Source organism: Camelina sativa, chromosome 16, assembly GCF_000633955.1.
Source record: "Camelina sativa cultivar DH55 chromosome 16, Cs, whole genome shotgun sequence".
Taxonomy (NCBI): domain Eukaryota; kingdom Viridiplantae; phylum Streptophyta; class Magnoliopsida; order Brassicales; family Brassicaceae; genus Camelina; species Camelina sativa.
The window spans coordinates 23,956,895-23,981,908 of NC_025700.1; the positions used below are offsets into that span (position 1 = coordinate 23,956,895).

The 25,014-nt window shown below is 34.8% G+C and overlaps 6 protein-coding genes and 1 non-coding gene across 7 annotated transcripts; 6 read left to right on the forward strand and 1 right to left on the reverse strand.

The window, feature by feature from the left end:
- On the forward strand, positions 2,214 to 2,293 carry TRNAL-UAG. Its single transcript has one exon. It is a non-coding gene; the product is annotated as a tRNA-Leu (tRNA).
- Positions 4,045 to 4,607, forward strand: LOC104752132 (probable steroid-binding protein 3). The gene has a single exon (XM_010474201.2). It carries the CDS (start codon positions 4,120 to 4,122, stop codon positions 4,423 to 4,425), a length of 306 nt encoding a protein of 101 aa, XP_010472503.1. The 5' UTR covers positions 4,045 to 4,119; the 3' UTR covers positions 4,426 to 4,607.
- On the forward strand, positions 6,529 to 9,097 carry LOC104753978 (L10-interacting MYB domain-containing protein-like). The gene is made up of 6 exons (XM_010476147.2): positions 6,529 to 6,596; positions 6,804 to 6,928; positions 7,015 to 7,352; positions 7,421 to 7,571; positions 7,817 to 8,229; positions 8,388 to 9,097. Exons 1-6 carry the CDS (start codon positions 6,529 to 6,531, stop codon positions 8,895 to 8,897), a joined length of 1,605 nt encoding a protein of 534 aa, XP_010474449.2. The 3' UTR covers positions 8,898 to 9,097.
- Positions 9,945 to 11,312, forward strand: LOC104752133 (F-box protein DOR-like). The gene is made up of 2 exons (XM_010474202.1): positions 9,945 to 10,056; positions 10,166 to 11,312. The coding sequence occupies exons 1-2, from the start codon at positions 10,039 to 10,041 to the stop codon at positions 11,111 to 11,113; spliced, it is 966 nt and encodes a 321-aa protein (XP_010472504.1). The 5' UTR covers positions 9,945 to 10,038; the 3' UTR covers positions 11,114 to 11,312.
- On the reverse strand, positions 11,379 to 12,890 carry LOC104752134. Its single transcript, XM_010474203.2, has 5 exons — positions 12,723 to 12,890; positions 12,534 to 12,629; positions 12,032 to 12,154; positions 11,733 to 11,772; positions 11,379 to 11,556 (listed from the first exon to the last, which is right to left on the reverse strand). The coding sequence occupies exons 1-5, from the start codon at positions 12,843 to 12,845 to the stop codon at positions 11,483 to 11,485; spliced, it is 456 nt and encodes a 151-aa protein (XP_010472505.1). The 5' UTR covers positions 12,846 to 12,890; the 3' UTR covers positions 11,379 to 11,482.
- Positions 13,130 to 16,586, forward strand: LOC104752135 (serine/threonine-protein kinase RIO1-like). The gene is made up of 12 exons (XM_010474204.2): positions 13,130 to 13,465; positions 13,842 to 13,970; positions 14,064 to 14,156; positions 14,270 to 14,349; positions 14,449 to 14,562; positions 14,796 to 14,869; positions 15,041 to 15,117; positions 15,258 to 15,341; positions 15,436 to 15,528; positions 15,619 to 15,726; positions 15,853 to 15,924; positions 16,014 to 16,586. Exons 1-12 carry the CDS (start codon positions 13,160 to 13,162, stop codon positions 16,392 to 16,394), a joined length of 1,611 nt encoding a protein of 536 aa, XP_010472506.1. The 5' UTR covers positions 13,130 to 13,159; the 3' UTR covers positions 16,395 to 16,586.
- On the forward strand, positions 22,710 to 24,433 carry LOC104752136 (probable WRKY transcription factor 60). The gene is made up of 5 exons (XM_010474205.2): positions 22,710 to 22,914; positions 23,010 to 23,075; positions 23,302 to 23,601; positions 23,785 to 23,901; positions 24,004 to 24,433. Exons 1-5 carry the CDS (start codon positions 22,858 to 22,860, stop codon positions 24,271 to 24,273), a joined length of 810 nt encoding a protein of 269 aa, XP_010472507.1. The 5' UTR covers positions 22,710 to 22,857; the 3' UTR covers positions 24,274 to 24,433.

Here is a 25,014-nt window from a genome sequence, read left to right on the forward strand (position 1 = left end):
TAGTTACAAAAGCTTTTTGACAAGCATTCGCTGCAATAGGTCGTGTGAACCAAAAACCTATTAATAAATACGAACACATTCCAACTAATTCCCAAAAAAAATAAATTTGGATCAAATTAGAACTAGTAACTAATCCTAACATTGAAGTATTAAAAAAACCCATATAAGCAAAAAATCTCAGATATCCTTGATCATGCGACATATAATTGTCACTATAAATCAGAACCAAAATCCCAACAGTTGTAATTAATATTGACATAATAGAAGTAAGTGGATCGATAAAGTAACCGAACTCAAAAGAAAATTCATTATTTATGGTCCAAGACCATACATTTTGATGAATGCAACTTAGAAAAATTTGTTGAATAGATAGATAGAATGAAAAGATCGTAACTATACTTAACAAAAATACTAAGAAAAGTCCAGATGCGGCGAAGGTTTTTTGTGTTGCTGTCGGAAAAAGTAGAAGTCCAACTCCTAGTAAAATAGGTACTGGAAGTGGAATGAAAGGGATGATCCATGAATATTGATATGTATGTTCCATAAAATAAAAAACCCTTTTTATTTTATTATTAAATTTATTATTTCTTATTCACTGGTTTGTATATATATATATTTTTTTTTTCAAAGGGGACAATAAAAAAAGTACGCAATTTTAAACCTAAATAGAAATGTTTTCCAATAATCCTTCATAAATCTTTGAAAAGAAATATATATTCAAATAAAAAAAATTAGAAGTGATTAAAAATATTACTATGTTACTGTAAAAAAAATTATTTGTCTTTTTTTTTTTATTACTACTAAATAAATAAATATAAATAAATAAAATTTTATTGTTATTTTATGCAGATACAGAAAAAGTGAATTCTAATTCCGTATTACAATAATTTATATACATATATTAAGAATAGAACAAAGATTTACACGATAAAAAATACTTAATATTAATTATATAAAAAAAACTTTACCTAAAACAAAGTTATTTGAGTTTGATTTTTTAGGATTGTTAAGGAATGGATTTGCATCATGGAATTTAGTGATTGTCTTCCAGTACACTAAGCGAGCTTTTTTTTTTTACATATGATGTGAAGAAATCTTATAATTTTTTTGATAATATAATATATTTTTTGATAATATAATATATCAGTATAGATTACTTAAATGAGTTTTCTCGTACGGATTTCAAACGTTAAAAAAAAGTAAAAAAAAAAACAGTTGGATTTGAAACTTTTGAATGTCTTTTTTGTTTTGAAAATAATATATAATAAAAAAAAAAATAACTCGATATGGAGTACGAAAGAATAGAATAATAAATGTCTTTGACATCCAATTATACCACTGAAAATTTTTTTTTCATTTTTGAATGGCAGTTCCAAAAAAACGTACTTCTATCTCGAAAAAGCGTATTCGTAAAAAAATTTGGAAAAGGAAGGGATATTGGACAGCGTTGAAAGCTTTTTCGTTAGGGAAATCACTTTCTACAGGTAATTCAAAAAGTTTTTTTGTACAGCAAAATAAATAAAAAAACTATAATAATTAGAATTAGCCTAACTAAAAAAAAAACCAATTTTTGAAAATACATATAAAAAAAATAGGAACCAAAAGAAAAAAAAAGGTTCACATTTTTTTTAGAAGGGGGATTCGTATTTTCCCCACCACTATCTTGATACAATAAAAAAAAAAGATCTTTTATTTCCTCTTAATGAGGAAATAAAAGATCTTTAAATTAATTACTTTAAGTGATCAAAAAATCAAGTGATCAAAAAATCTTATGTTTGTACAATATAAAAAGATACATAAAAAATATTTTGAGAATTTTTTGATTTCTCTCGAGCAATTAGGAAAATCTAATTTTATTTAAAATGTCTAAAGGTTTTGAAGAAATTTTTATTTTTCGAAAAAGCATTTTGTTATCATATAAATGAAAAAAAAATGATAAAGAGCATTTCGAATTTTGTCTTTGGGTTAAAGTTGAATTTAGTTATATTTTTCATTGTATTCTAGAAAAAATATAAAGGACAAAAGGTGAATTTAAATAATTTTAAATAACTCAGATAAAAAAAATATCTTAATTGAATTAAAACCCGAATACCTATTTCACAAAGTTTTAATTGATTAAATCCATTAAAACTTTTTGAATCAATTGGCTTCTTTATTTAAATTTGAATCTCGACGATTGAATCAAAACTTGTTAATATTGTTTTGAACAAGTTGCCGCTATGGTGAAATTGGTAGACACGCTGCTCTTAGGAAGCAGTGCTAGAGCATCTCGGTTCGAGTCCGAGTAGCGGCATAAGATCTTCTAAAAGAGATATTATAAGTTTTATAATCAAAATAATACCCGACTTTTTTTATAAAACCGGGTAAAACCTAGTATTAATTTATTAATTTATTAATTTTTAACAAATTTTTTATGATTTTTTCAATTTTAGAGCATATATTAACTCATATATCTTTTTCGGTCGTTTCAGTTGTACTGACAATTTATTTTTTAACTTTTTTAGTTAATTTAGATGAAATCATAGGATTTTTNAAATTTTGCCACCCAAGAAATCGGAAATTCACTTAGTTTACGCCCACACCACGAACTGAATTGGACTCCGTCAACTGTCTCCTCAAGATTAATAAAGAATCCTCGACAATCAAAACCATAAACTGTAATCGGAGGATGAAAATATTGCAAGCCAAGTCCGTACAATCAGAGGATGAAAAAATGAAGAAGAAAATAATTACAGAACACTTTGAATTGAGAACATAACCAAAAAAATCTAAAAAACAGAATAAGTTAGACCCAATACTAAAAAACAAATAGGCCCATCAAGTGAAATAAAAAGCTTTCGATAATTGCCTATTTAATGAGCCATTTTAACCAAATGGTAAATGAGATAAAATACTACGAGAATTCGGCTAAAAAAACTCAAACATTCCAAAAATTGCCAAAAAAAAATATAAATTTTTTGTCTAACCAAAAAAAGAATTCAACTTTTGTTGACTTTCAAATATAATAACAAACTTTTCATTGACTTGCAAAATCAACATGCCATTTATAAAAGTTAATAAAAAATTTAACGTCATTAACAACACGTTCACTGTTGGGATTAAATCATACGATGCCTTTTTGAAATTCTTAGTTTTTAGAAAAAACAACTACATTACCAAGGCTCTAACTCGAGATCTGAACGTGCATAAAAGAGAATGTTTTCATGAAATATATAGGTTTTTTTAATAATATACCAATGAATCTATATAAAATTTTAGTCAGGCCTAATTAGCATACAACCTCGCGCAACGCGCGGGTTCTCATCCCTAGTATAATATAATAAGTATGTATTAAGCCTGGATATGGCATAACAAGTACAGATCAAGTAGATTTGGTGGTTTTAAAAAAAGCTGTGTTTTTTTTTTTGTAAACTATTGCAAGTAGATTTAGTTTTTACTTCCTCTCAATCGAATTTTAGTTCTCGTTGTTACCCATTTCGACGAATAACAAAATGGTTTCAAAATCTTAAGAAATATGCTTATTAAACCGAAGTAAGTAAACTTATTTTTTTAATTAAAAAAAAAAGTAAATCATGCACCAAACTAGGAAGTGAAGACCAAATTTTTTTTGATGAAGTTTATAGTTTTCATGGACATCAAAACAATCTCTGATTTCGGAGAAAGACCAATGAATATGATTAAGATTTAATTGGTAAAAACTTTGGTTTAGCGGTTTTGATTCAGATTTTTCTAATGTTTTTGAAAATTGACTACCTTCTTAAGGTTATTAACTCCAGAAATTTCAATATTTATTAATTGAACTTAGTTTCAATTTTTTTTTTTTTTTGCAGGAATATATACATAATTTTACTATTTTAAATAAAATTTGCAGTGATAGAAAAACTCATTTTCAATTTTTTAAAAATTACCAAATAATGGTATTTTGCAATTTACTGTAAATTTATTCCAGTTATTAAAAAATAAAAAATGATAAAAAGATATATATATATATATATATATATATATATAAAGTTATTCTGCTATAAGGATATGCCTAAAAATATATCTCTCAACCTTTTATAAATTTTATTTGGTTCTTTCCACAAAAACATTCGATCCAAAAGCGTAAGAAACAAAAAAATGGAGTTCACCGCAGAGCAGCTAAGCCGATACAACGGCACCAACGAATCATCACCGATCTACGTCGCAATCAAAGGCCGCGTGTTCGACGTCACCACGGGAAAATCCTTCTACGGCCCCGGAGGCGATTACGCGATATTCGCCGGAAAAGACGCGAGCAGAGCTCTAGGTAAGATGAGTAAGAAGGAAGAAGATGTCTCTCCTTCTCTTGAAGGTCTCACTGAGAAAGAGATGAACACTCTCAATGATTGGGAGACGAAATTTGTAGCAAAGTACCCTGTCGTTGGCCGTGTTGTCTCCTCCTAGATCTGGGATTTATGATGATGACATGTAACTATGGTATGGTTGTGTGAGGGGATTTTGTGTGTGTTTGTATGTTTCTGATTTCGTATGTTTTGGATCTGATCGTTTTTGATGATGACGGTTTGATACAATGAACACATTAAGTACCAAAATTGTCTAATTGGAATAAATTGGTGTTGATCTTACTTGTTGAATTTGTTGCTCTTAATCGAATTGGATTGATCTGTGTTGAAGATTGATGATATGTTCAAGGTTACGGATTTGGCAATTTTACTTAATTAGAGTTTGAGAAAGTTAAAGTTAGCATCTTTTAATTTCTGTTAATTAATACGGTCTTCATATTCTCTCGTTCTAAGGTTACTTTTGTTGTGATTTGGAGTTGAATCTTATATGTTCGATGGGAGATTGGTGTAGTTCATATCTTTTTACAAACATTTGGGAGCTAACTGTGCGGGGTGAAAAAAAAATACTGATGATTTCTGAAATCTGAGCAACATCAAACTTACCGGATTACAATGCAAAGTAGGCTGTTATCGGTTTTCGATTCTCTCTTACAAGTTCAAGTTTGTTGTCAATTATAGAAAGTGGAATCTGATATTTTGGTGTTTTGGGTTTTGAGATCTGAAAGAATGTAGAGAAACTTAAACCACATAGAGAGAGGCCTGACTTGTGAGTTCATTCCAGTTTAACATCCCCAACTCTATGTAACATCATTAGTTAAAGCTAATAGATAACGGGGAAGAACTTAACTGATAATCTAAACCCGCACTGCACTAACAAATTTGCATAAAACCAAGAAGGGAAGTTGTTGGGATATATGAAAAATAACAAAGGGTCTTGTATTACAGAAAATAAAAAACAAAAGGAACAAAGGCAACAACCCAAAAGTAAAAGAGCTATATGTCTATTGTTTAAGATCATCTCCAATGGTTTACTTCATTTTTTTTTTGCTCCAATAGTTGTTCTAATTCTTGCTTTAAAATAAATAATTTAAGTATATTCTATCTTAATATTCTATTTTAATTTCTAACATAGTCCTTTACTTTTAAAATTTGCAAATTTTACTCACTTAGACCATCTCCAATGGTTTTCTCTATTTTTTTATTCTCTATAATAGAGGTGAATTTTATTTCAACCCAGTTCTATTCTTACTTAGATATTGCTATTTTTTCCTGTATATATATATAGAGTAACTCTATTTTTTTCCCTATAAATAGAGGATAATATAACAATCTCTATTTTAAAAGTGAAAATAGAGCTGTGTTAGAGCAAATTTGCCTCTAAAATAGAGATTACTATAGTATATATGTCTCTACATATAGAGATAAATATATAGATGAGTTGGAGATGCTCTTGGTTATTTATTCTAAACAAATATCAAATACATTATGATTATTAAAAATAAAGTTTCATTACAAAACATAAATTGAAGATAGAATGATACAGTTTTTGTTTTTAAAAAATTTGTTTAATTTATTAACTATGATTTTTAATTTAACTTTATCTAATTATTAACTATGTAGGCTGCAAATGGTGATTAACAAACTGAACCAGCTGAATAGGTTAATAATGATGGGTTGAATAAAAATGAGCTGAACCATCAAAATGAGCTGAAGAAATTGAATGAGCTGAAGAAGCTGCAGAGAAATAAATTAGTATGTTAAATGGTGACCATTAAGTTGAATAGCTGAATACAAAAATATAATATTAATAATATCTCTATAATAGTATCTGAAATTATATATTTTAAATATAAGAAATATATTTTTTTAAAAAATAATATATTATTAGTTTTTATTTGGAAATAAATTTTTATTGCATAATATTATTACTAGAATATCTTTTATTCCTAACAAATAATTTTAAATTATTTAGTTTAATATTGAACATTAAATAATGTGAAAAAAATTTGCAAACAAAAAATATAATTAGATAGTGATGATTCGTTTGTTACATATTTCAAAATATAAATATATGTATATGTTAAGCTTCTAACTAGTAAACTCCATGAACAAAAGCTTAACCTTAGGGAAACTCCATTAAACCTCCATTAACATGTAAATGCAAACTCAAAAGGTTCAATAACTCTCAGATTACAAGATAGAAATGAAGAACAAAGTGAAAGATAAGATCGGCAACCCTCGCTCACATCCCTCGGGTTCCTCTCTTCCCAAGCAGCCTCATGTCGGCTAACCCCTCACAACATTCATCATATCCCCTTGTGATGCTTCCCCTCTTTATTTATATAGCTTAATCATCTTCTAGGTTCTTCTTAGCCTCCTAGGCAACTTTCCTCATCTCTCACGTGTGAACTTTGTTGCACATGATCCCAAATAGATTCAGCTCTCCTCACACGTGTGACTATCTCTTTTACAATTCAGTCCCTGCATCTTATCGAGCTACAAAGATTTGGACACAATATTTGCTTGTCCAGCTGAGCTAGGGACTATACCACATCCGGTCCAAGGAAAAGATCATAGAGATGATGGTTCGGCTGCCCAATCAAGTGAGTTAAATCTTATCTAGGTCTAAATTTTTTGGATTAATCCGACTGTGAGAGGTGCCTAGAGTAAATAAATCTTGCTTCTGCAGGTGGGACTAAGGCAAGCCAAGTGCAGCATTCTGACCGCACAAGGACATTTTGGACTCCTCCAATGGATTACTATCTAATTGACTTGTTAGTGGATCAAGTGAACAATGGGAACAGAGTTGGGCAGACTTTCATAACAAGTGCTTGGAATGAAATGGTTACAGCATTCAATGCCAAATTCGGGTCTCAACACAGCAAAGACGTTCTGAAGAATCGGTACAAACACTTAAGGAGGTTGTACAACGACATAAAGTTTCTACTCGAGCAAAATGGGTTCTCATGGGATACAAGGAGAGATATGGTGATTGCAGATGATGGCACTTGGAATACCTATATACAGGCATGCCACATTCTTCTTCTTTTAAGATACTAGTTATATGGTTATGCTTACAACTAAAACATGTGTAGGCACATCCAGAAGCTAGATCATATCGAGTTAAAACTATTCCGAGCTATCCAAATCTTTGCTTCATTTTTGGGAAGGAAACGTCGGATGGGAGATACACACGCTTGGCTCAAGCTTTTGATCCCAGTCCGGCAGAAACTGCGCTGATGATCGGTAAGCTTCTCCTATAGCATTTTCTTTTCTTTGTGATTCAATGCAAAGTAAAAGTTAAAGCTAATCTGATTTTTATTTTCTTTTTTTTTTTTGAAAAAAAATCATTGTATTGTCTTTATCTAAGTTTTATAACTCTATCGTTGTGCTCTCTATTTCCTTTGGATTCCTAAAGCTGTGTATGTGAGACTAGCTATGCAGAAGTGATTAATGACTGATCCTTTGGTATTCATATGAATCCTTTTCAGAAAATGGAAGCACAGATGGGTTTAAAGATACTCTGGGGGAAACTCACAGTTTCCAGATGGTGGTTTATTCCAGCAACGAGAAAAATGATTACCTCTGTAGCAATACCGGTCCTCCTTGTATAGAATGGACACAGGTCATGGACTGCTGTCTTATTGATCTTATGTTAGAGCAGGTGAATAGAGGAAATAAGATTGGTGAGACATTTACAGAGCAAGCTTGGGCTGACATGGCAGAATGCTTCAATGCAAAGTTCGGATTGCAGACTGACATGTTCATGCTGGAGAATCGTTACATATTGATGTTGAAAGAGCGTGACGACATCACCAGTATCCTCAATCTTGATGGCTTTACTTGGGATGAGGAGAACCAAACCATCGTTGCAGAAGATGAATATTGGAAAGCATATATCAAGGTAAGGCTTACTAATGATACTCTTTTTTTATTTGATCATGTGACACTTTTGGGGTTCTGTCTTTGCTTTCTTGTTCGATAAAACTTGTTCTAGATAAGAGAAATATGTTAAGCTGAACAAAAGGTTTGATTTTAAGCGATTAGTGTCTGATTTTGCAGGATCATCCAGATGCAACTATATATAAAGGCAAAACCTTGGATAGTTACGGCAATTTGTGCAAGATACATGAACATCTCTCCCAAGATAGTTTCAATTGTGAGAATCTAATGATAGAGTTGGAAAGCTATGGCCATGAGATGGAAATAGTCAATGACTTTAGTTCACCACACAAGCAGCAGAATAAGCGACCTAATCCAACAACTCCACCTTTGGAGCTAACAACTGTACATAAGGCTCAGAAGACCGGACTTGAGACGAGGAAGCCTCTGTTTGAGGCAGAAGGTGATGATGATGGTTGCACAAAGCCAATTCCTCGGAACGAAATTTACTCAGGAATAGGAAATGCCATTGATGCATTGCAAGCTTTGCCTGATATGGACGATGAGTTTCTGCTGGATGCTTGTGATCTTTTGGAAGATGAGAGGAAAGCAAAGACATTCTTGGCTTTGGACGTCTCGTTACGTAGGAAATGGCTGGTGAGAAAGCTTCGCCCTTCATCTAAATTTTAAACCAATGGGTCTCTCTCTCTTTGAAGCCAATCAGCAACCAAGTTATAAACCAAGCTTTGAGCACAATACAAGATTAGTTTCTGTAAGGTTTTGTAAAAATAACAATCTTTGTTTTGGTTCAAGGGTATTGTAAAATTGTGTAATGATCTTAGATACTAACGCATAATTTGGATAATATGCAGAGGCTGATCAGAACATAACCATACACATGAACATCATCAATTGGTATGAACAATAGAATAAGAAAAACTATTGATGTCTTCGTTATCTGCCTCGTATGTCTCTCCCACAGTATCAGAAACAAGAGGCAGCATTCACGAATAAAACACAAAAGTGCTCGATCAGCGAGAATTGCAGTTCATAAAATTTACATAACCAATTTATTTGCAGTGCATCAAAAAAAATATGGTAATACTGTAATTTTTTTTATCTTAACATCTGAGCAAACTTTTATTAGACTGTAAATGGATGGTACAAATAGTTTATCAACCATGATGGTGGTACAGAATAGTTGTGGTACAACTACAAGGGATCCAAATCAGTAACTTTCTTCACTAATTTTGACAGCGCTTGTTTATTTTTGTGTTTATAATTTATTTTATTTTTTAATCCCACTACACATATTCTTAAGAATTATAAAGATAATTAATTATATATGTCTAAAAAGCTTAACTTTCCGTCAAAGTTCGAAAGGTTATCTTTAAGAAAGCTTATCTTCCTTAAACTACAATGAGTGGGTACACTAGCAAAAATGTTTAGTACAAAAGTTATACTTATCATTGAAAACGTTGAAGAATACATTTAAAAGAAATTGTTTTAAAAGTACTAAAAACCTTGATTTGCAGAAAACAAATCATCATTGAAAGTTTCAAGAATACAGTACATTACCTTTTATTTATAAAAAAATGAAAAGAATGTTGTAAAAGTTTCCAAAAGAGACCGGAGCATGGTAGGTAACACTTGCAATGATGCTTGTCGTAGGTTTGTTAAAGCAAAGGCTGCTTCATGCTTCGTCTCTATCAATTAGTAGTGGCAATGTAGTATATACATACAGCTTTGGATGGCCTTTCAGTTCCATTGCCTTCTTCTCTTTCCTCTTCCTCCTTAAGTTTAATACCTCTCTAGTTCATTGACCACAGCCATGGCTCAGATTCCACAGGTTTTTTTTTGTTTGTCTTTGCTTTAGTACTGTGATTACAATATTTTATTTAGTTGGTAATTAGTTTGCTTTATCTTATTTAATTGATTTTCTGACCAAATCTTGACAGTTTCTGTTCGCTTGCCAAGAAGAAGTAAACAGTGACGTGACCTTTTTCTCCTTGCCGCCTCAGGCTCAAAATGTTGCTGAGAACGCACCTACTGCAGCTACCAATCAAGTCATGCATCTTCCCTTGAATGCCGTGAATGGTTCTAATGAAAAATTCAATTCCATCAGAGGATTTGTTTGTTTTATATATCAGCGGCGTCTTGTAGATGGAAATATCGAACATGTGCAGATGATATGTAAACCTAACACTCAAGAATCCTCAATCTTACCGACTATGAACACTACTAGGGTTCGTATGATGACCTATTACGGGTATGATGAAGTTTATAACCAGTTGAAGGTTTTGTCCATGACTTGGCGAAACGGTATGAATTATGATAATCATCAAGTTCTGACTTTTGGACCTGGCAACGCATGGAGAACTATCCCTTGCAGCGTACCCCATCATTCATCAAAGAAAGGGATATGCATCAATGGTGTTTTGTATTATCCAGCTATCGATATGTCTACTGATCATGATATGATAGTTTGCTTTGACGTAAACTCTGAAGTGTTCAGCTCTCTTCCAGACATCATGGAAACAATGATTGAAGCAGTGAAGTATGGGTCTTTTATACACTACAACGGTAAATTAGGTATACTTCAGTCTGAAAACATTCTTGGTGTTGATAATACAAGTACATACTTTACGATGTGGCTTCTAGATCATGAAACGCAGGTATGGGCTCATCAGATATATGAGTTCCCTGCTTCGTTTGAGGATACAGTTGGAGAGGCCATGTTAAGGTTTGATGGAATAATCACTCTAACAAATGAAGTTGTGTTCTCGTCTTACTATCCTTCCAACCCGTTTTACCTTTTCTACTACAATATCGTTACAAATACTTTCCGAAAAGTTGAAATCGAAGGAATGGAGGCCTACAACTACCGTTACACCTTTCTGAACTAAGTCAAGGTCTTAAAGCTTATGCAAGTGCTTATGTACTTCATAACTTCAGACTTTGTTTGGCTCAATGTTCTCATCATATCATCATCATCATCACACGATCTTATTGGATATGGCTGTTTTCTGCATTGGACTTTTTATCCCTTTCCTTGTTTACTCTTTATTGTAAGGTTTGGCTTCTTTTCTTGCTTTGTACTCTCTTCTCTTTAAAAGCAATAAACTTGTGTGTGTGTTTTCGTACTTGATATTAAATTTTGCAACCAAGATAAAACTCGAGCACAAGGAAATACATAGATACAAAAATCTAGGGCACAATTTTGATTGTATGCAGTGGTTGTGAAAATCTAAAGATAATCATGAAAATGAACATACTCAATTGGTATGAACAATAGCAGAGAAAAGCATCTTATTGATGTCTTCTTTATCTGCCTCCCCTATCTCCCCCACTGCATCAGAAACAAGAGAAGCAATATGTAAACACAAACACACAACAGATTGAAGAACTTGATCTGCAAGAATTGCCATACATGGCACCTAGTCTTTATACGCACACATAGTCTTTATAAGCACACATGCATAAATGTCAATATTTCAATGATATTTAATGGCTTGTCCTGGTTACCTGTTCTCGATCTAACTTGTGTTGTCCACTCGTCGATAATCTGGTCAAAAACAAGAAATGAAACAAGCAAAGAGATTATGGAATGTCTAAAAAGCCTCTTTGATTTTAAAGGTATACAATACAGAGAAGCTGAGCATTAGATATTGATATTGACTGTGGGAAGGTTAAAACTTTGCACAAGCAATTTATTTGCTAATAATGTTCTTGCCATCTTCTCAACGTTTAGCATTGGGAAATTGCACAACCCCGAGTTGAGCAAGACAACAACATAGTACCAATAAAAAAAAAGGAAAACGAACCTGATTAAAATCAGCCAATGCATCATCTGCATCACCATTTGTTGATTCTCCCAAGGATGCATTCATTTTCTGAATAAGGTTGCAATTTCCAACAAGTGTTGTCTGTGCCTTATCAATCAAATCCTGTTATAACAAAATCAACAGTCACTTCTATAACAGTCAAGCTCTGTTTTAAAATGCCTAGCTTTGCAAAAGCCTTAGCAGATCTGACCATCGATGACAGCTATTGAAACTCCATACAACAAAATTTTACCATTTCTCATCACAGTCAATAAAAACTCATCCTTTTGGTTCAAATTACAAAATATCTAATCCCTTGATTGCACAATAAACTGTCTACAACAAAATCAACCCTTTCTCCATTGGAATCCATAAAAATCCCATCTTTTGTTTCAAATAACTTGGAATCACTAAGATTGAATCGTTCATACACAGATTCCTACTGCTAAAATCTCCACTTTTCCTAATTCAATCAGCCGTTACGAGACACACACACACGAACCTGTTTAGCAGACAATAGCTCCAAGCATTGGTCTTTAAGAACAGTCACATCTTCCTGCAACTTCTTCATTCTCTGAATCAGCTTCATCGGATTCGCCTGCGACCCAACAGTTAGTTATTTCCGAGCTTGGATTCAAAGTATTGAACTTTAAAACAAATTCGAGATTCCAGAATCGAAAATTCCACTTACGTTATCAGGATAAGTCTGCTGGAACTCCTTGTCGAGCTTTGAATGCAAAACAGTAAGATCATGAGAAGCTCTCCCTAAAAGATTTATGAGATTATCAACAGCTTGATGATGACGATGACTCATCTTCTTCACTCTCTCCTCTCCTCTCAGTTTCCCCCTCTCTTTGCTCTGTTTTAGGGTTAATCTATTATGTTCTCCCGCCTCTTCTCACGGAAATAAAACAATACGGAGTTCTTACGTTAACGTTAAAAACAACACAGAGTTCTTGCGTGAACATTAAAAACAACACGACGTTTAAAATTCATTAGACCAATCCAAAATCGAACCGGTCTTGTAAACCAAATAACCGATACCGGTTTAGTGAGAAAAAGGGTTTTATACTCTTCTTCCTTTGATTCTCTCTCGCCGGTAATTTCGCCGCCTCTCTGAAGGAAACGATGGAGGAAGTAGTCGTAGTAGAAGCGCCACCACCGAGTTCTGCTCCGGTTATTGGATACGTAGAAGAGGTTGAAGAAGATGATGAAGATGATCTCTCGTTTTCTTCAGATTCCGATATCGCTGAAGCTCTAGATTGGCTAGACGGTAAAGACGATGACGAGCTGATTGGTGGTGGATTCTCTCTCCATGCTCGCCGTCCTAATGCTCACGGTGGACATGGTTCACGACCTAACTCTAGTTCTCTTCAACCTATATCTAATAAGGCTCAGAAGCTTACTGGTCACGTTCGTGCTTCTCCTTTGGAGGTATAAATGTTTCTTATCTTGGGTCTTCGATTTGTGTGGTTCTTTGCAAAGTGATCGACTTTATTATCAATTGGTGTTCATAGTATCTGAAATTTGATATTTTGCCTTCTCCTGAGCCATTTGTACTTGGTTCTATTGATTTTGAGTCATTAGTATTTGAAATTTACTGTTTTTAATCCGTATATTGGACATTAACGTTTAGAGTTTGGAATGATTTTGTCAAAGATTATAATTTGAAAAAGCTTATGGATTGCTCATAATCTCTTGCTCAAATGAACATTTAGGTTATAGGATTTTTATGTTCAGGGAGCTTTTGTACTTGTAAGGTGGAGAACTATGTGGTTTTATGATTGATTTAAGATGATTGCGGATGTAGGGATGGGAAGGAAGAGTACAAGTTGGGATGTCGAATTCTGTGACAACTGCGATTCGTGGAAGTTTAAGAGAGACAGAAATTGGTAGAAGCAGAAATACTGATAAAGCGGACCGAGCAACAGTTGAACAGGTGAGGTTTTGATTGTTATAAAAAAATTCGGGTCTGGTCATTTTGAGTGTTTAATGTAATGTGCTGATGTTGTTCGTTTGCTCTTTGTTCCAGGCTCTTGATCCAAGGACACGTATGGTTTTGTTTAGAATGCTTAATCGGGGCGTGTTCAATGATGTTAATGGTTGTATTTCGACAGGCAAAGAAGTATGTCACCACTACTTTCATATTCAATGGTTTAGTTATTTATTAACAGTCACGAAGATGATGTGTTTGGATTTCGTTGTTAACAGTGCTCTCTTTTATTATTTATCTTACAGGCTAATGTTTATCATGCCACAAAATCTGACGGTTCAGAACTTGCAATAAAAGTGTACAAGACATCCGTTCTAGTTTTCAAGTAAGCTTATACAGGAATAAATGTTGTTTATCGTTGCTTCAAAGAAATTTAACTTGATGATTTTGTTTTTGACCCCATTTTCAACTTTGATGATTTCAGGGATCGAGATCGATATGTACAAGGAGATTACCGTTTTAGATATGGGTACTGTCGCCACAATCCCAGGAAGATGGTGAAGACGTGGGCTGAAAAAGAACAGAGAAATCTTAAGAGGTAATTCCTATTATTTTTTGTTGGTGTGTGCTGAATAATAGTACTTACATGAATTAGAATAACGAATCTTGTCAGTCATCTCTGATCTACTGATCCATATTGAATCTAGTTAATTTTGGTTCACATATCTTGTTTTCCAATTAAAAGCTGGAGATGTACTCGCTGTTTTTCAATTATATGTTACAATAGTTTTGTAACTCCTTGGTTGGTTTATATTCGTGCTTCATTGGCAGGCTTCATGCAGCAGGAATTAGATGTCCAGCTGTTATACTTCTACGCCTTCATGTTCTTGTGATGGAGTTCATAGGTTCGCTCTAATTCATTATCTTTTCTTTTTGGTCACTGATTCCAGGCTACTCTTCTCTGTTTACTCTGTTTCATTAACATATTTCAATGAAACAGAGAAATGTTGACGTAAAGATATTTCCAGCTACCTAATCAAATAGACTAATATTGTTTTATTTATTTATATTTGCAGGGAGGGATGGTTGGGCTGCACCGCGTCTCAAGGATGCTGCATTATCACTAGACAAATTACGTGAATGTTATCTAGAGGTATGTCTGATTTTCTCGCAGAGAAAGTCCAAAGTGTCTTATGGTAGTACTTTAATATCAGGTGGCATTACAGCCATAGTTAATCTCTTCAGGATCTCATCACTATAAGTAACTCTAACATCTTTTCGCTTGCATTTCAGTTGATAATTCAAATGCGAGTATTGTATCAGAAGTGCAAATTGGTGCATGGGGATCTCAGTGAGTATAACATACTTTATTTTGAGGTGAGTTTTGAGTTATTTGTTCATAAAGGATCTCTGAGGAAACAAAAGCAAAAGTTTTTAAACAATAGAGATGATATCATCTTGACTTTTTCAGGGCCACCTTTATATTATTGATGTTTCTCAATCTGTGGATCTGGACCATCCTCTTGCCCTGAATTTTCTACGGGAAGATTGTGACCATGTCTCAGTAAGTGCGAATAGTAGCATGATTTAACAATACGTACTCTGACTGGGAAAAAATGTCTGATGTGTGCATTGTTTTGACATTCACGCGCAGGATTTTTTCAAGAAACATGGTGTGGCTGTTATGACAATAAGGGAGCTATTTGACTTCATAGTGGATCCGACAATAACAGACGAAAATGTTGATAGCTATTTGGAAGAGGTAATGTATAACTTTTTATTATATGTTACTTTTGCTTTTGAATCAGTGGGGAGCTTCATGTTTAAAGCTGTAACGTTTGTATTGGTAATGTCAAATTAATGTAATGAAGTATGTGACAATGAGCAGGTCCAACAAAAAGTTATAGAGCGAGGAGAGATATCCGTAGAGGATGAAATCGCGGATTCAGTATTCATGAAGGTTAGTGAAGTGTATCCAGTCATCAAAACTGATGTGTGAAGCTATCTGTAGAATCATCTTTCTTATTGGTTTTGTTATGATGATCACAGTCATACATACCGAAATCTCTGGATGCTGTGAACAATCCGGAGGCTGACGTGGCAAAGATAACGAGCGGACAGGACACAGGAGACATGCTATACCAAACGATAACGGGGCTTAAGGATGCTCTTCCTAAAGTAAAAGATCAGCAAATAGAGGTGAATGCTGAAGCAGGGGAAGAGGAAGGAGAAGAAGATGATGAAGAAGAAGGAAGCGAAGAAGAAAGTGAAGAGAGTGAAAAAGAATTGGGTCCCGAAGACAAGAAAGCTGCAAGGAAAGAGCACAAGAAGAAAGTGAAAGAAGAGAAACGAGAGTCTAGGAAGAATAAAACACCCAAATCTGCCAAGAAGCGAAAGAAGAAAATTTCTAAACCCCACAAGACTCGTTAAGTGGAACAACAGGTTATCATGTTTTGACACCCCCCTGGTTTTTATTTTATTTTACAATTATTATTTAAAGTTTTGTGTCAAATTTTGGGAAATTGAGTATTGGACCCCAAGAGCTTCATTAAAAAACAGTAAGTTCTTGTAATATTTATAGTACGATTATGAATGATTAAACCCGGAACAGGCTTACTACTATTGTTTCGAGTAAAGGACTAAATACTGTAATGCACTTTGACGTAATTAATGCAATGTAAGTTAGGATTACATAAAGATAAAAATTGAATATGCCGGTCACCGGTCAATGACACGATGGGTCAAGTCAATCGAAAGGTCTAAGTTTTAAAATCAAACCAAATTCAGAATACGATAAAAGAGAAAACAGATAGGACCTTACAATGCAAGTTAATGTAGGGGAGTACTAATTTTTCTTCGACATGGGACAGCAGCCGAAATTGTTGATTTTGAACCGATCTTTTATTGTTTTCTCCGATGGCAACAAAATTATAACAATTCGATTGCGATTTAACACCTAACCTATTTTAATTTTTAGGACAAGTGTTTCGAAACAAGACAACGTATTAAANTTTTTTTTTTTTTTTTTTTTTTTGTAAATACGTAAATACTATTAATTTGTTAAAGAATTTTCCTGTATTTTGTATTTTACACAATTTCATTTTATTTATTTACAGTCTTTTTGTTTTTATGTTCTGACCAGTTTCGTTTACTTCTTTTTTTGCTACAATTTTTTGGTTCTTTCCAAACTCTTCTCATCTTTTACTATCTTTCCTTGGCCTGTTTAAATTTGTAGGTTCTTTTTGTTGTGTTTTGTAGCTTTTCAGTCTTTTCACTGTTCATACTCGAATAATAGTCAATCAGAAAATCATAAAGTAGTATAATAACTTTAATGTTGGTAGCTAAAAAACCATTATCACTATAGAATCAGAACAAAGAACTTCAAGAAAAATAAGAACAGAATATAAAAGAATTACTCTCTTTTATTAATCATTAGGAAACTCTCTCAAAACCTAAAGCTCTCTCTTATTATTTCTCAAACTTATACATAATGCAATATCTCTGCATCTCCTTTTATATAAAAACCTTAGACAATATTTCCTTAATCCAAACAGGAAAACTAACTTATTTTATATATCTCCTAAAACTCCAATATGTATATTTAGCTTTTCTCCTAAATATACTCTTCTTGGGCTTCAAGCTATTTCAAGCTTAACCCAACAATCTCCCTCTTAAGCTTGAAATCTTCTTCACTCATATCCTTCAAGCCAATGAGTTCCCTCATCTCTTTATGCTTAACCCTTCCAAATGCTTTTGTTAAGATGTCCGCCCTTTGCTCATCTCCGGGAACATGCTCAACTTCAATCTGTCCATTCTCAACACATTCTCTTATGAAATGGTACCTTGTGTGTATGTGTTTGCTTCGGCCATGGAAAACTGGGTTCTTGGTGAGGGCAATTGCAGACTTATTATCTATACGAATAACAACCTTTTCTCGTGGTAACTCGGTGATCTCACTTAGTAAGTCTTGTAGCCATATCACCTGTTTTGCCGTCTCTGTAGCTGCCATGAACTCAGCCTCACATGATGACAATGCAACTGTTTCTTGTTTCTGAGAACACCAAGAAATCAAACTCCCTCCAAGATAGAATACATGGCCGGTTGTGCTCTTACCATCGTCCGGATCCACATTATGACTACTATCACTAAACCAAACAGTTTTGGAACTGGATCTTGTGAACTTGAGTCCTAGCATCAACGTTCCCTGCAGATACCTTAAAACTTGCTTCATCGCCACTCCATGGGACTCCTTAGGATTATGCATATATCGACTAAGTACTCCTACACTGTAAGACAGGTCTGGTCGAGTGTGAAGCAGATAGCGAAGACATCCCACAATTTTTCTATAGCTCGTGGCATCAATGTCTTTCTCCTTCAAAGCCTTTGATAATTTGAGTCCAGCCTCCATAGGTGTCTGCGTCAAGTTACACTTCGACATTCCAGCTTCCTCTAGGATTTTAGATGAATATCGCCTTTGACTCAATGTTATTCCCTCTCTGTTTTGGCATACTTCAATCCATAGATAATAAGTCAGCTTACCAAGGTCACTCATATCAAATTTTGACGACATCTCTTTCTTGAACCCTTCTATGGTCTTAACATTGGTCCCTAAAACAAAGAGATCGTCAACATAAACGGCAACCAGAAGAGTATCTTGATTCACCTTTCTCCGATAAACCGAGGGTTCCTTTGAACACCGTTTGAACTTAAGCTCATGGAGAACTTGATTCAAATTATCATTCCATGCTCTTGGAGCCTGCTTTAGTCCATATAATGCTTTGTTGAGTCTATAGACTTTGTCTTCACTTCCTTTCATAACAAAACTCTCCGGTTGCTTTACATAAACAGTCTCCTTTAAATCTCCATGAAGAAACGCCGTCTTAACGTCTAAGTGATGGATTTCCCATCCATTAGCCGCTGAAAGACTGATGAGGAGCCGTATTGTCTCAATTCTTGCCACCGGAGCAAAAACATCTTCATAGTCTATCCCATACCTTGGTATGTATCCTTTGGCGACGAGTCTGGCTTTGTATTTATTAATGCTTCCATCGGAATTCCTTTTAAGCTTAAAGACCCACTTTAAGCCTATTGGTTTTTCTCCTTGTGTAAGTTCAACAAGATCCCATGTATAATTTTTTGTGATCGAATGAATCTCATCCTCACACGCCTGCATCCAGTTTTCCGATTCTCTTGCTTCCTCGAAGTTGTATGGTTCATTGTTGAGACACATTAACAGATGTTCTCCTTCTTCCTTGGCAAGTAACACGTAATCATTGAGATACTTGGGTCTACGTATCTCTCTTTGTGACCTTCTCAGCTCAACAACTCCTTGATCATCATCCTCGCTACCATCGTCTCTACTTTCGATAGCATCTTCTTCGATACTTCCAATCTCTCTTTTAACCATAGTTTCTGATTGGACATTGTTATTGGCGGTTCTACCAGCTTCGTCAAGCTCTTCTTCTCGATAGACTTGCTCTGTTTCTTGAATACCATGGTTCCCGTAAACTCCAAACTTGATCGTAAACTCTCCAGCTTTATTCTCCTCAGCTCTGTTTTGATTCCAGTTCCAGCCCTTTTCTTCATCAAAAATAACATCACGGCTTACGACTATTCTCCGATTTTGTAGATCATACATCCTATAAGCCTTTGATCCTGGTTCCGTACCCAAAGAAACCAACATTCGCGTTCTATCATCCAGTTTCTTTAAGTGCGGTACCTCTGTTTTTGCATACCCGATGCAGCCAAACACTCGGAGATGGTTGATATTGGGTTTCTTCGATCGAAACATCTCATATGGAGTTTGTTCTTTGAGTGCTCGTGTAGCAATTCTATTCAAGAGGTATGTAGAATGCCTCACAGCTTCTCCCCATAAGTAATTCGAAACTCGCATATGCTTGAGAATACTTTGAGTCATCTCCATCAACGTCCTATTCCTCCTCTCCATAACTCCATTTTATTGTGGAGTATAAGGAGCTGTGAGATGTCGTTTTATACCCGAGTTGGCACAAAACTCATTGAACTCTATTGATACAAACTCACCTCCTCTGTCCGTTCTGAAAGTTTGAACGTTCAATCCTGTTTCTTGCTCCACCATACTTTTGAACCGTTTAAACTTGTTGAAAGCCTCACTCTTCTCCTTCAACAGAGTTATCCACATATACCGTGAATAGTCATCAATGAGCACAAAAATGTATTTGTTTCCAGCCATTGTACTCGGTGTTATGGGACCACATAAGTCACCGTGTATCAACTCAAGTGCTCTAGTTGCTCGATAAGTAGTGGCTTGCGGAAATACATGCCATGTTTGTTTTCTGAGAAGGCATGATCCACAGATTTCTTTCTCAAGCACAACATGTGGTACTCCTATCACAGGTTCCTTTTGTATCATGGACTTCATAGTCTCATAGTTAACGTGACCCAACCTCACATGCCATCTACTTGAATCGCTTGTTGTCATAGAATAAAGGCTTATTTGATCTTTAATCGCCATTGTTACCTTGTAAAGCCGATTTCTTGATCTCACTGCCTTGATTAGCAACTTTCCATCTTGATCATGCATAGTTAAGTTGTCATCTATCATTCGTATGTCACATCCACACTCAGTAGCTTGTCCAAGACTAACAATGTTACTCTTCAACCCCGGAATGAAATACACATCGGTCATTGTTTGTAGCTCTCCATGCCTATCAACAAACTCAATCAACCCCTTATCTTTGATGTCTATTCGAGAGTCATCACCAAACCTCACTTTACCCCGAATAGATGTGTCTAGTTTCGAGAAATATCTTTGGTCCCCAGTCATATGATTGCTAGCTCCATTGTCTAGGTACCACGTATTTTCTTCTCCGCTATTCGTTTCATACTTGCTTGGCACAACCTTCTCTTCATTGAGATATACTACCTCGTGTATCATAAGTTCGTCGGCTTCCCTTGTACTCTTGTCATCACTTTCTTGAGCTTCTTGAAGTTTCAGCATTCGATCAGGACAATTAGAGACGAAGTGACCAGCTTTATCACACCGATAGCAAACTATTCTTGAAATATCTCGTCCTCCATTATAGCATCCCCGGCCTCTTCCTCTGCCGAGAAACCGTCCTCCTCGTCCTCTGCCTCGATACTCTCCCTTGAATTCACGCTGCTCATGAGGTGATTGAGATTCCATGTTAGCGTACATCAACTTACTCTGTTCTTCCTGAGCCTCCTCTTCTTCAGCGATGCGTTCTTCATAAGTTTTGAGACGTCCAACAATGTCTTTGAAGCTAGTGTTCTTAAGGTCCAAAACTTGCTCAAGCGAGGCAATGATATGTATGTATTTTCTGCGAGGAAGACCCTTCAAGAATTTCTTAACAAGCTTCGATTCCTCAATATCCTCTCCAAGTGATGCCGATTTCGAAGAGATTTCAGATAACTTGCCAGCGAAGTCATCTATTGTCTCAGTATCCTTCATCTTCAATCGATCGAACTCATCCATTAGAGTCTGCAACCTTGCCTCCTTAACACGTTCTGCTCCCATGTGCCTTGGTTTAATGGCTTCCCACACCTTCTTTTCCGAATCTAGCTCTCCTACTTGTAGAATAAGTGCCTCCGGGATTGATTGGAACAACAAAGCAGTAGCCATGTTATTCTGATCAACATCTCCTGTTGGATCTTCGATAATATCCCAGACCTTATGAACTTTAAGTAGGATCTTCATGCGCATAACCCATACCGTGTAGTTGGTAGAGGTTAGCATAGGACACTTGATCGAAGGTGAACTTCCTTCCTTTAGGTTTGTTGTCGCTGTGTTTGATGCCTCCATAATCTCTCCCATGATGTCTTACGAAAAAAAAACTTTGAACAAAACCTTGAAAAACTTTCTAGCTCTGATACCAAATATAGAATCAGAACAAAGAACTTCAAGAAAAATAAGAACAAAATATAAAAAAATTACTCTCTTTTATTAATCTTTAGGAAACTCTCTCAAAACCTAAAGCTCTCTCTTGTTCTCTCTCAAATTCATACATAATGCAATATCTCTGAATCTCCTTTTATATAAAAACCTTAGACAATATTTCCTTAATCCAAACAGGAAAACTAACTTATTTTAGATATCTCCTCAAACTCCTAAATATATTCTTCTTGGGCTTCAAGCTATTTCAAACTTAACCCAACAATCACAAGCACGTTAGACATTTGGTTACTTCATATACTTTCCTTTCTCTTTAAACTTTTCTTAATATTAAATCTGATTAACCAAATATAAAATCCTTACGTTAAACAAAATCAATTTGGACTATGATCATTTTTTTGTTTATTGTAATCACAATTTTATATTTTAGATAGTAACAACCAAGTGATAAAATTACATTTTATTATTAGAAATTAAAATTTTATTTTTTGAGATTCTTTAATGTTGTAAAGAATCATGTTTGAGTTATAACCAAAATATGCAGAACAAAATGAAAATGGAATGATCATGTTAACAAATGTGTTGCGGATTATTTTTGTATATTTTCCGGCACTGTAAAATGACTTTCTCAATCACCCATCTAGATGGGTTGTTATAAAAAATAGACAATTTGTTTAAATATATATATATATATATTATATATTTTGAATTTATTTTGTACTAACCCTATAAAATTAAATCATGGTTTTATATATAACTTTCTTAGAAGTTTTTCAAAAGAATAAATAAATGTATGGACACCAAATGGTCCAAATCCCTCCACGAGCTCTTACTTAATAATTGATAAGGTCACACATTACACTCCCTCCACTTACTACTTTTACTATAAAACCCAAAGGAGACCAAATCTCTCGGCGAACATGGATTTGGTCTTCTTCGCTTTAATCTTTAGTTTCTTTCTCACGTAACACTAATTATTTGTTCTCTCGTCTACCAAAATTTATGGACTATGATCCCAACACCAACCCATTTGATCTCCATTTCTCCGGTAAACTTCCGGTGAGTTTCATCTTTCCACATCAATCTCTGCTAAATCGGAGTTGTGCCCATCAATCTTGGAGGGTTCATGTTTCGTTTCTCTTTTTGTGATTCAGAAACAGGAAGTCTCGGATTCGGGTTCTGCAGATGTGAAGCCAAAATGGTTAGTGAAAGACGACGAGGTTGGTTTTCTTTTCATTGAACACTTGGTGTGCATCTTTAAACATTAGATTTTTTTTTTTTACTCACTCAGTGTGGTTATGGATGAATAGATTAGTTTAGTTAGCTCGCTGATGCTGAAATCAAAGCTTTGTTCGTTTAGGGATTTAGTTTGGTAAATGCTGATTTTTTTTTTTTTTTTTTTTTTTTTTTTTTTCATTTTATGGTTTTGTGAATTTTGAATTGAAGACATGTATGTTACAAGAGGAGCTAAACCGGGTTAATTCGGAGAACAAGAAGCTAACCGAAACACTAGCCAGAGTCTGTGAGAAGTACTATGCTTTACAGAATCTTTTAAAGGAGTTGCAGAGTCCTGAAACTGTCAAGTTTCAGAAGGAAAAGTTAACGAAGAAACGAAAACAAGACCTGGATGACTTTGTAAGCTCCCCTGTTGGACTCAGTTGCGGCCCAACAATCGAAAAAATCACCAGCGATAAAGCAACAGTTTCAACCGCTTACTTCCATACCGAGAAGTCTGACACTAGCTTGGTAAGTTGATAAGTTGTTTACCTGAATATTGTAGTCTCTACAACAAGTATTGTTCTATTGTTGGTGATAGTAAACGTATGTTTTAAAGACGATTTGGTACTTTTTTCATAATCCATAGTCTTGTTCTTATTAAGCACCTTTGAGTGTACCAAAACGAATGTTTTTTTGTGGATATACTTGTAGACTGTGAAAGATGGATATCAATGGAGGAAATATGGGCAAAAGATTACGAGAGATAAACCATCTCCTAGAGCTTACTTCAGATGCTCGTTTTCACCGTCTTGTCTGGTCAAGAAGAAGGTAATTTACATTGAACTCCGAGTTTAAACTTGTTAAAGAGCACTTTGATATTTAATTGATTAAGATCTCTAGTGGTATCTGTGTTTGTGTGTGCATGTGTAGGTGCAACGAAGTGCAGAAGATCCATCGTTCGTGGTAGCCACCTACGAAGGGACACATAACCACCCAGGCCAACATGCAAGTGGATCTAGGACGGTGAAGCTTGATCTAGTTCAAGGTGTTCTTGAACCAGTTGAGGAAAAGAAAGAGAGAGGCACGATTCAAGATGTCCTGGTGCAACAAATGGCTTCTTCTTTGACCAAAGATCCTAAGTTCACTGCAGCTCTTGCGGCTGCCATATCTGGGAGATTTATAGAGCAATCAAGAACCTGAAAGTTCTGTAGAATATATGATTTTGTTTTTTCTATTTTATTGCTCATCCCAGTTTAAGGAAATGTGGGTTTTGGGGTGATATTGATTAGGAGATAAAGACGTCAAGTCTAGTAGTGTGTATATTTACATCAAATCAAAGTATCCAAAAGGACCAAAATCATACACTGATTTTCAAACGGGAAAGAATCAAGCACAAGTCAGTAAGTCATGATTACCTGAGTGTTCCGGGAGTTTTGATGCTAAAGAAGGCACAGGACGGTAAGTTGTGTTTGCGGACATGTGGAGGTTGATCAGAAGTCAAATGTCCAGATTGTAAACTTTAGTTGTCTCAGATTCAACTCAACTTGGCCTCCGGTTCAGTCGAAGTTGATTATGGTGATGGTCTGATGGACAATTTGGTTGACGTCCGAGATAAGAAAGAGATACAATGTTTTCGGCTTTGAAAAGAGATACCTATGATCTGGATGAAACTGAGCCTCGTCTGCAACCTCTTTGCATTCTATGTTTCTGTTGATCTCCTTTCTTCTTGTACTCTTGTTTAGACGACGCCATTGCCCACTGTAACTTGTAAAATCGGTTAGAAACAACTTGCAACCTCAAGATTCAATAGTATATATATATTGTGACTCTATAAACCCACTACGACGTACTCCTCATCAATCAGGTAACTCACAAATTGATTCAAACCTGCTGAACTCCTCGTTCGATTACAATTTTTTTTTTTTTTTTTTTTTTTTTTTT

Bases quoted from the DNA above. Each gene is read 5' to 3' on its own strand.
- LOC104752132 (XM_010474201.2), top strand. From the start codon at position 4,120: ATGGAGTTCACCGCAGAGCAGCTAAGCCGATACAACGGCACCAACGAA.
- LOC104753978 (XM_010476147.2), top strand. From the start codon at position 6,529: ATGAAGAACAAAGTGAAAGATAAGATCGGCAACCCTCGCTCACATCCC. The intron at 6,597-6,803 runs GCAGCCTCATGT...TTTACAATTCAG, and splicing joins TCGGGTTCCTCTCTTCCCAA to TCCCTGCATCTTATCGAGCT. The intron at 7,353-7,420 runs GCATGCCACATT...AAACATGTGTAG, and splicing joins CTTGGAATACCTATATACAG to GCACATCCAGAAGCTAGATC.
- LOC104752134 (XM_010474203.2), bottom strand. From the start codon at position 12,845: ATGAGTCATCGTCATCATCAAGCTGTTGATAATCTCATAAATCTTTTA. The intron at 11,773-12,031 runs GTTCGTTTTCCT...GTTTTTGACCAG, and splicing joins CATTGGCTGATTTTAATCAG to ATTATCGACGAGTGGACAAC. The intron at 11,557-11,732 runs GTAACCAGGACA...TTTCTGATGCAG, and splicing joins ACAAGTTAGATCGAGAACAG to TGGGGGAGATAGGGGAGGCA.
- LOC104752135 (XM_010474204.2), top strand. From the start codon at position 13,160: ATGGAGGAAGTAGTCGTAGTAGAAGCGCCACCACCGAGTTCTGCTCCG. The intron at 13,466-13,841 runs GTATAAATGTTT...TTGCGGATGTAG, and splicing joins TTCGTGCTTCTCCTTTGGAG to GGATGGGAAGGAAGAGTACA. The intron at 14,157-14,269 runs GTATGTCACCAC...TTTATCTTACAG, and splicing joins GTATTTCGACAGGCAAAGAA to GCTAATGTTTATCATGCCAC.
- LOC104752136 (XM_010474205.2), top strand. From the start codon at position 22,858: ATGGACTATGATCCCAACACCAACCCATTTGATCTCCATTTCTCCGGT. The intron at 23,602-23,784 runs GTAAGTTGATAA...ATATACTTGTAG, and splicing joins AGAAGTCTGACACTAGCTTG to ACTGTGAAAGATGGATATCA. The intron at 23,902-24,003 runs GTAATTTACATT...GTGCATGTGTAG, and splicing joins CTTGTCTGGTCAAGAAGAAG to GTGCAACGAAGTGCAGAAGA.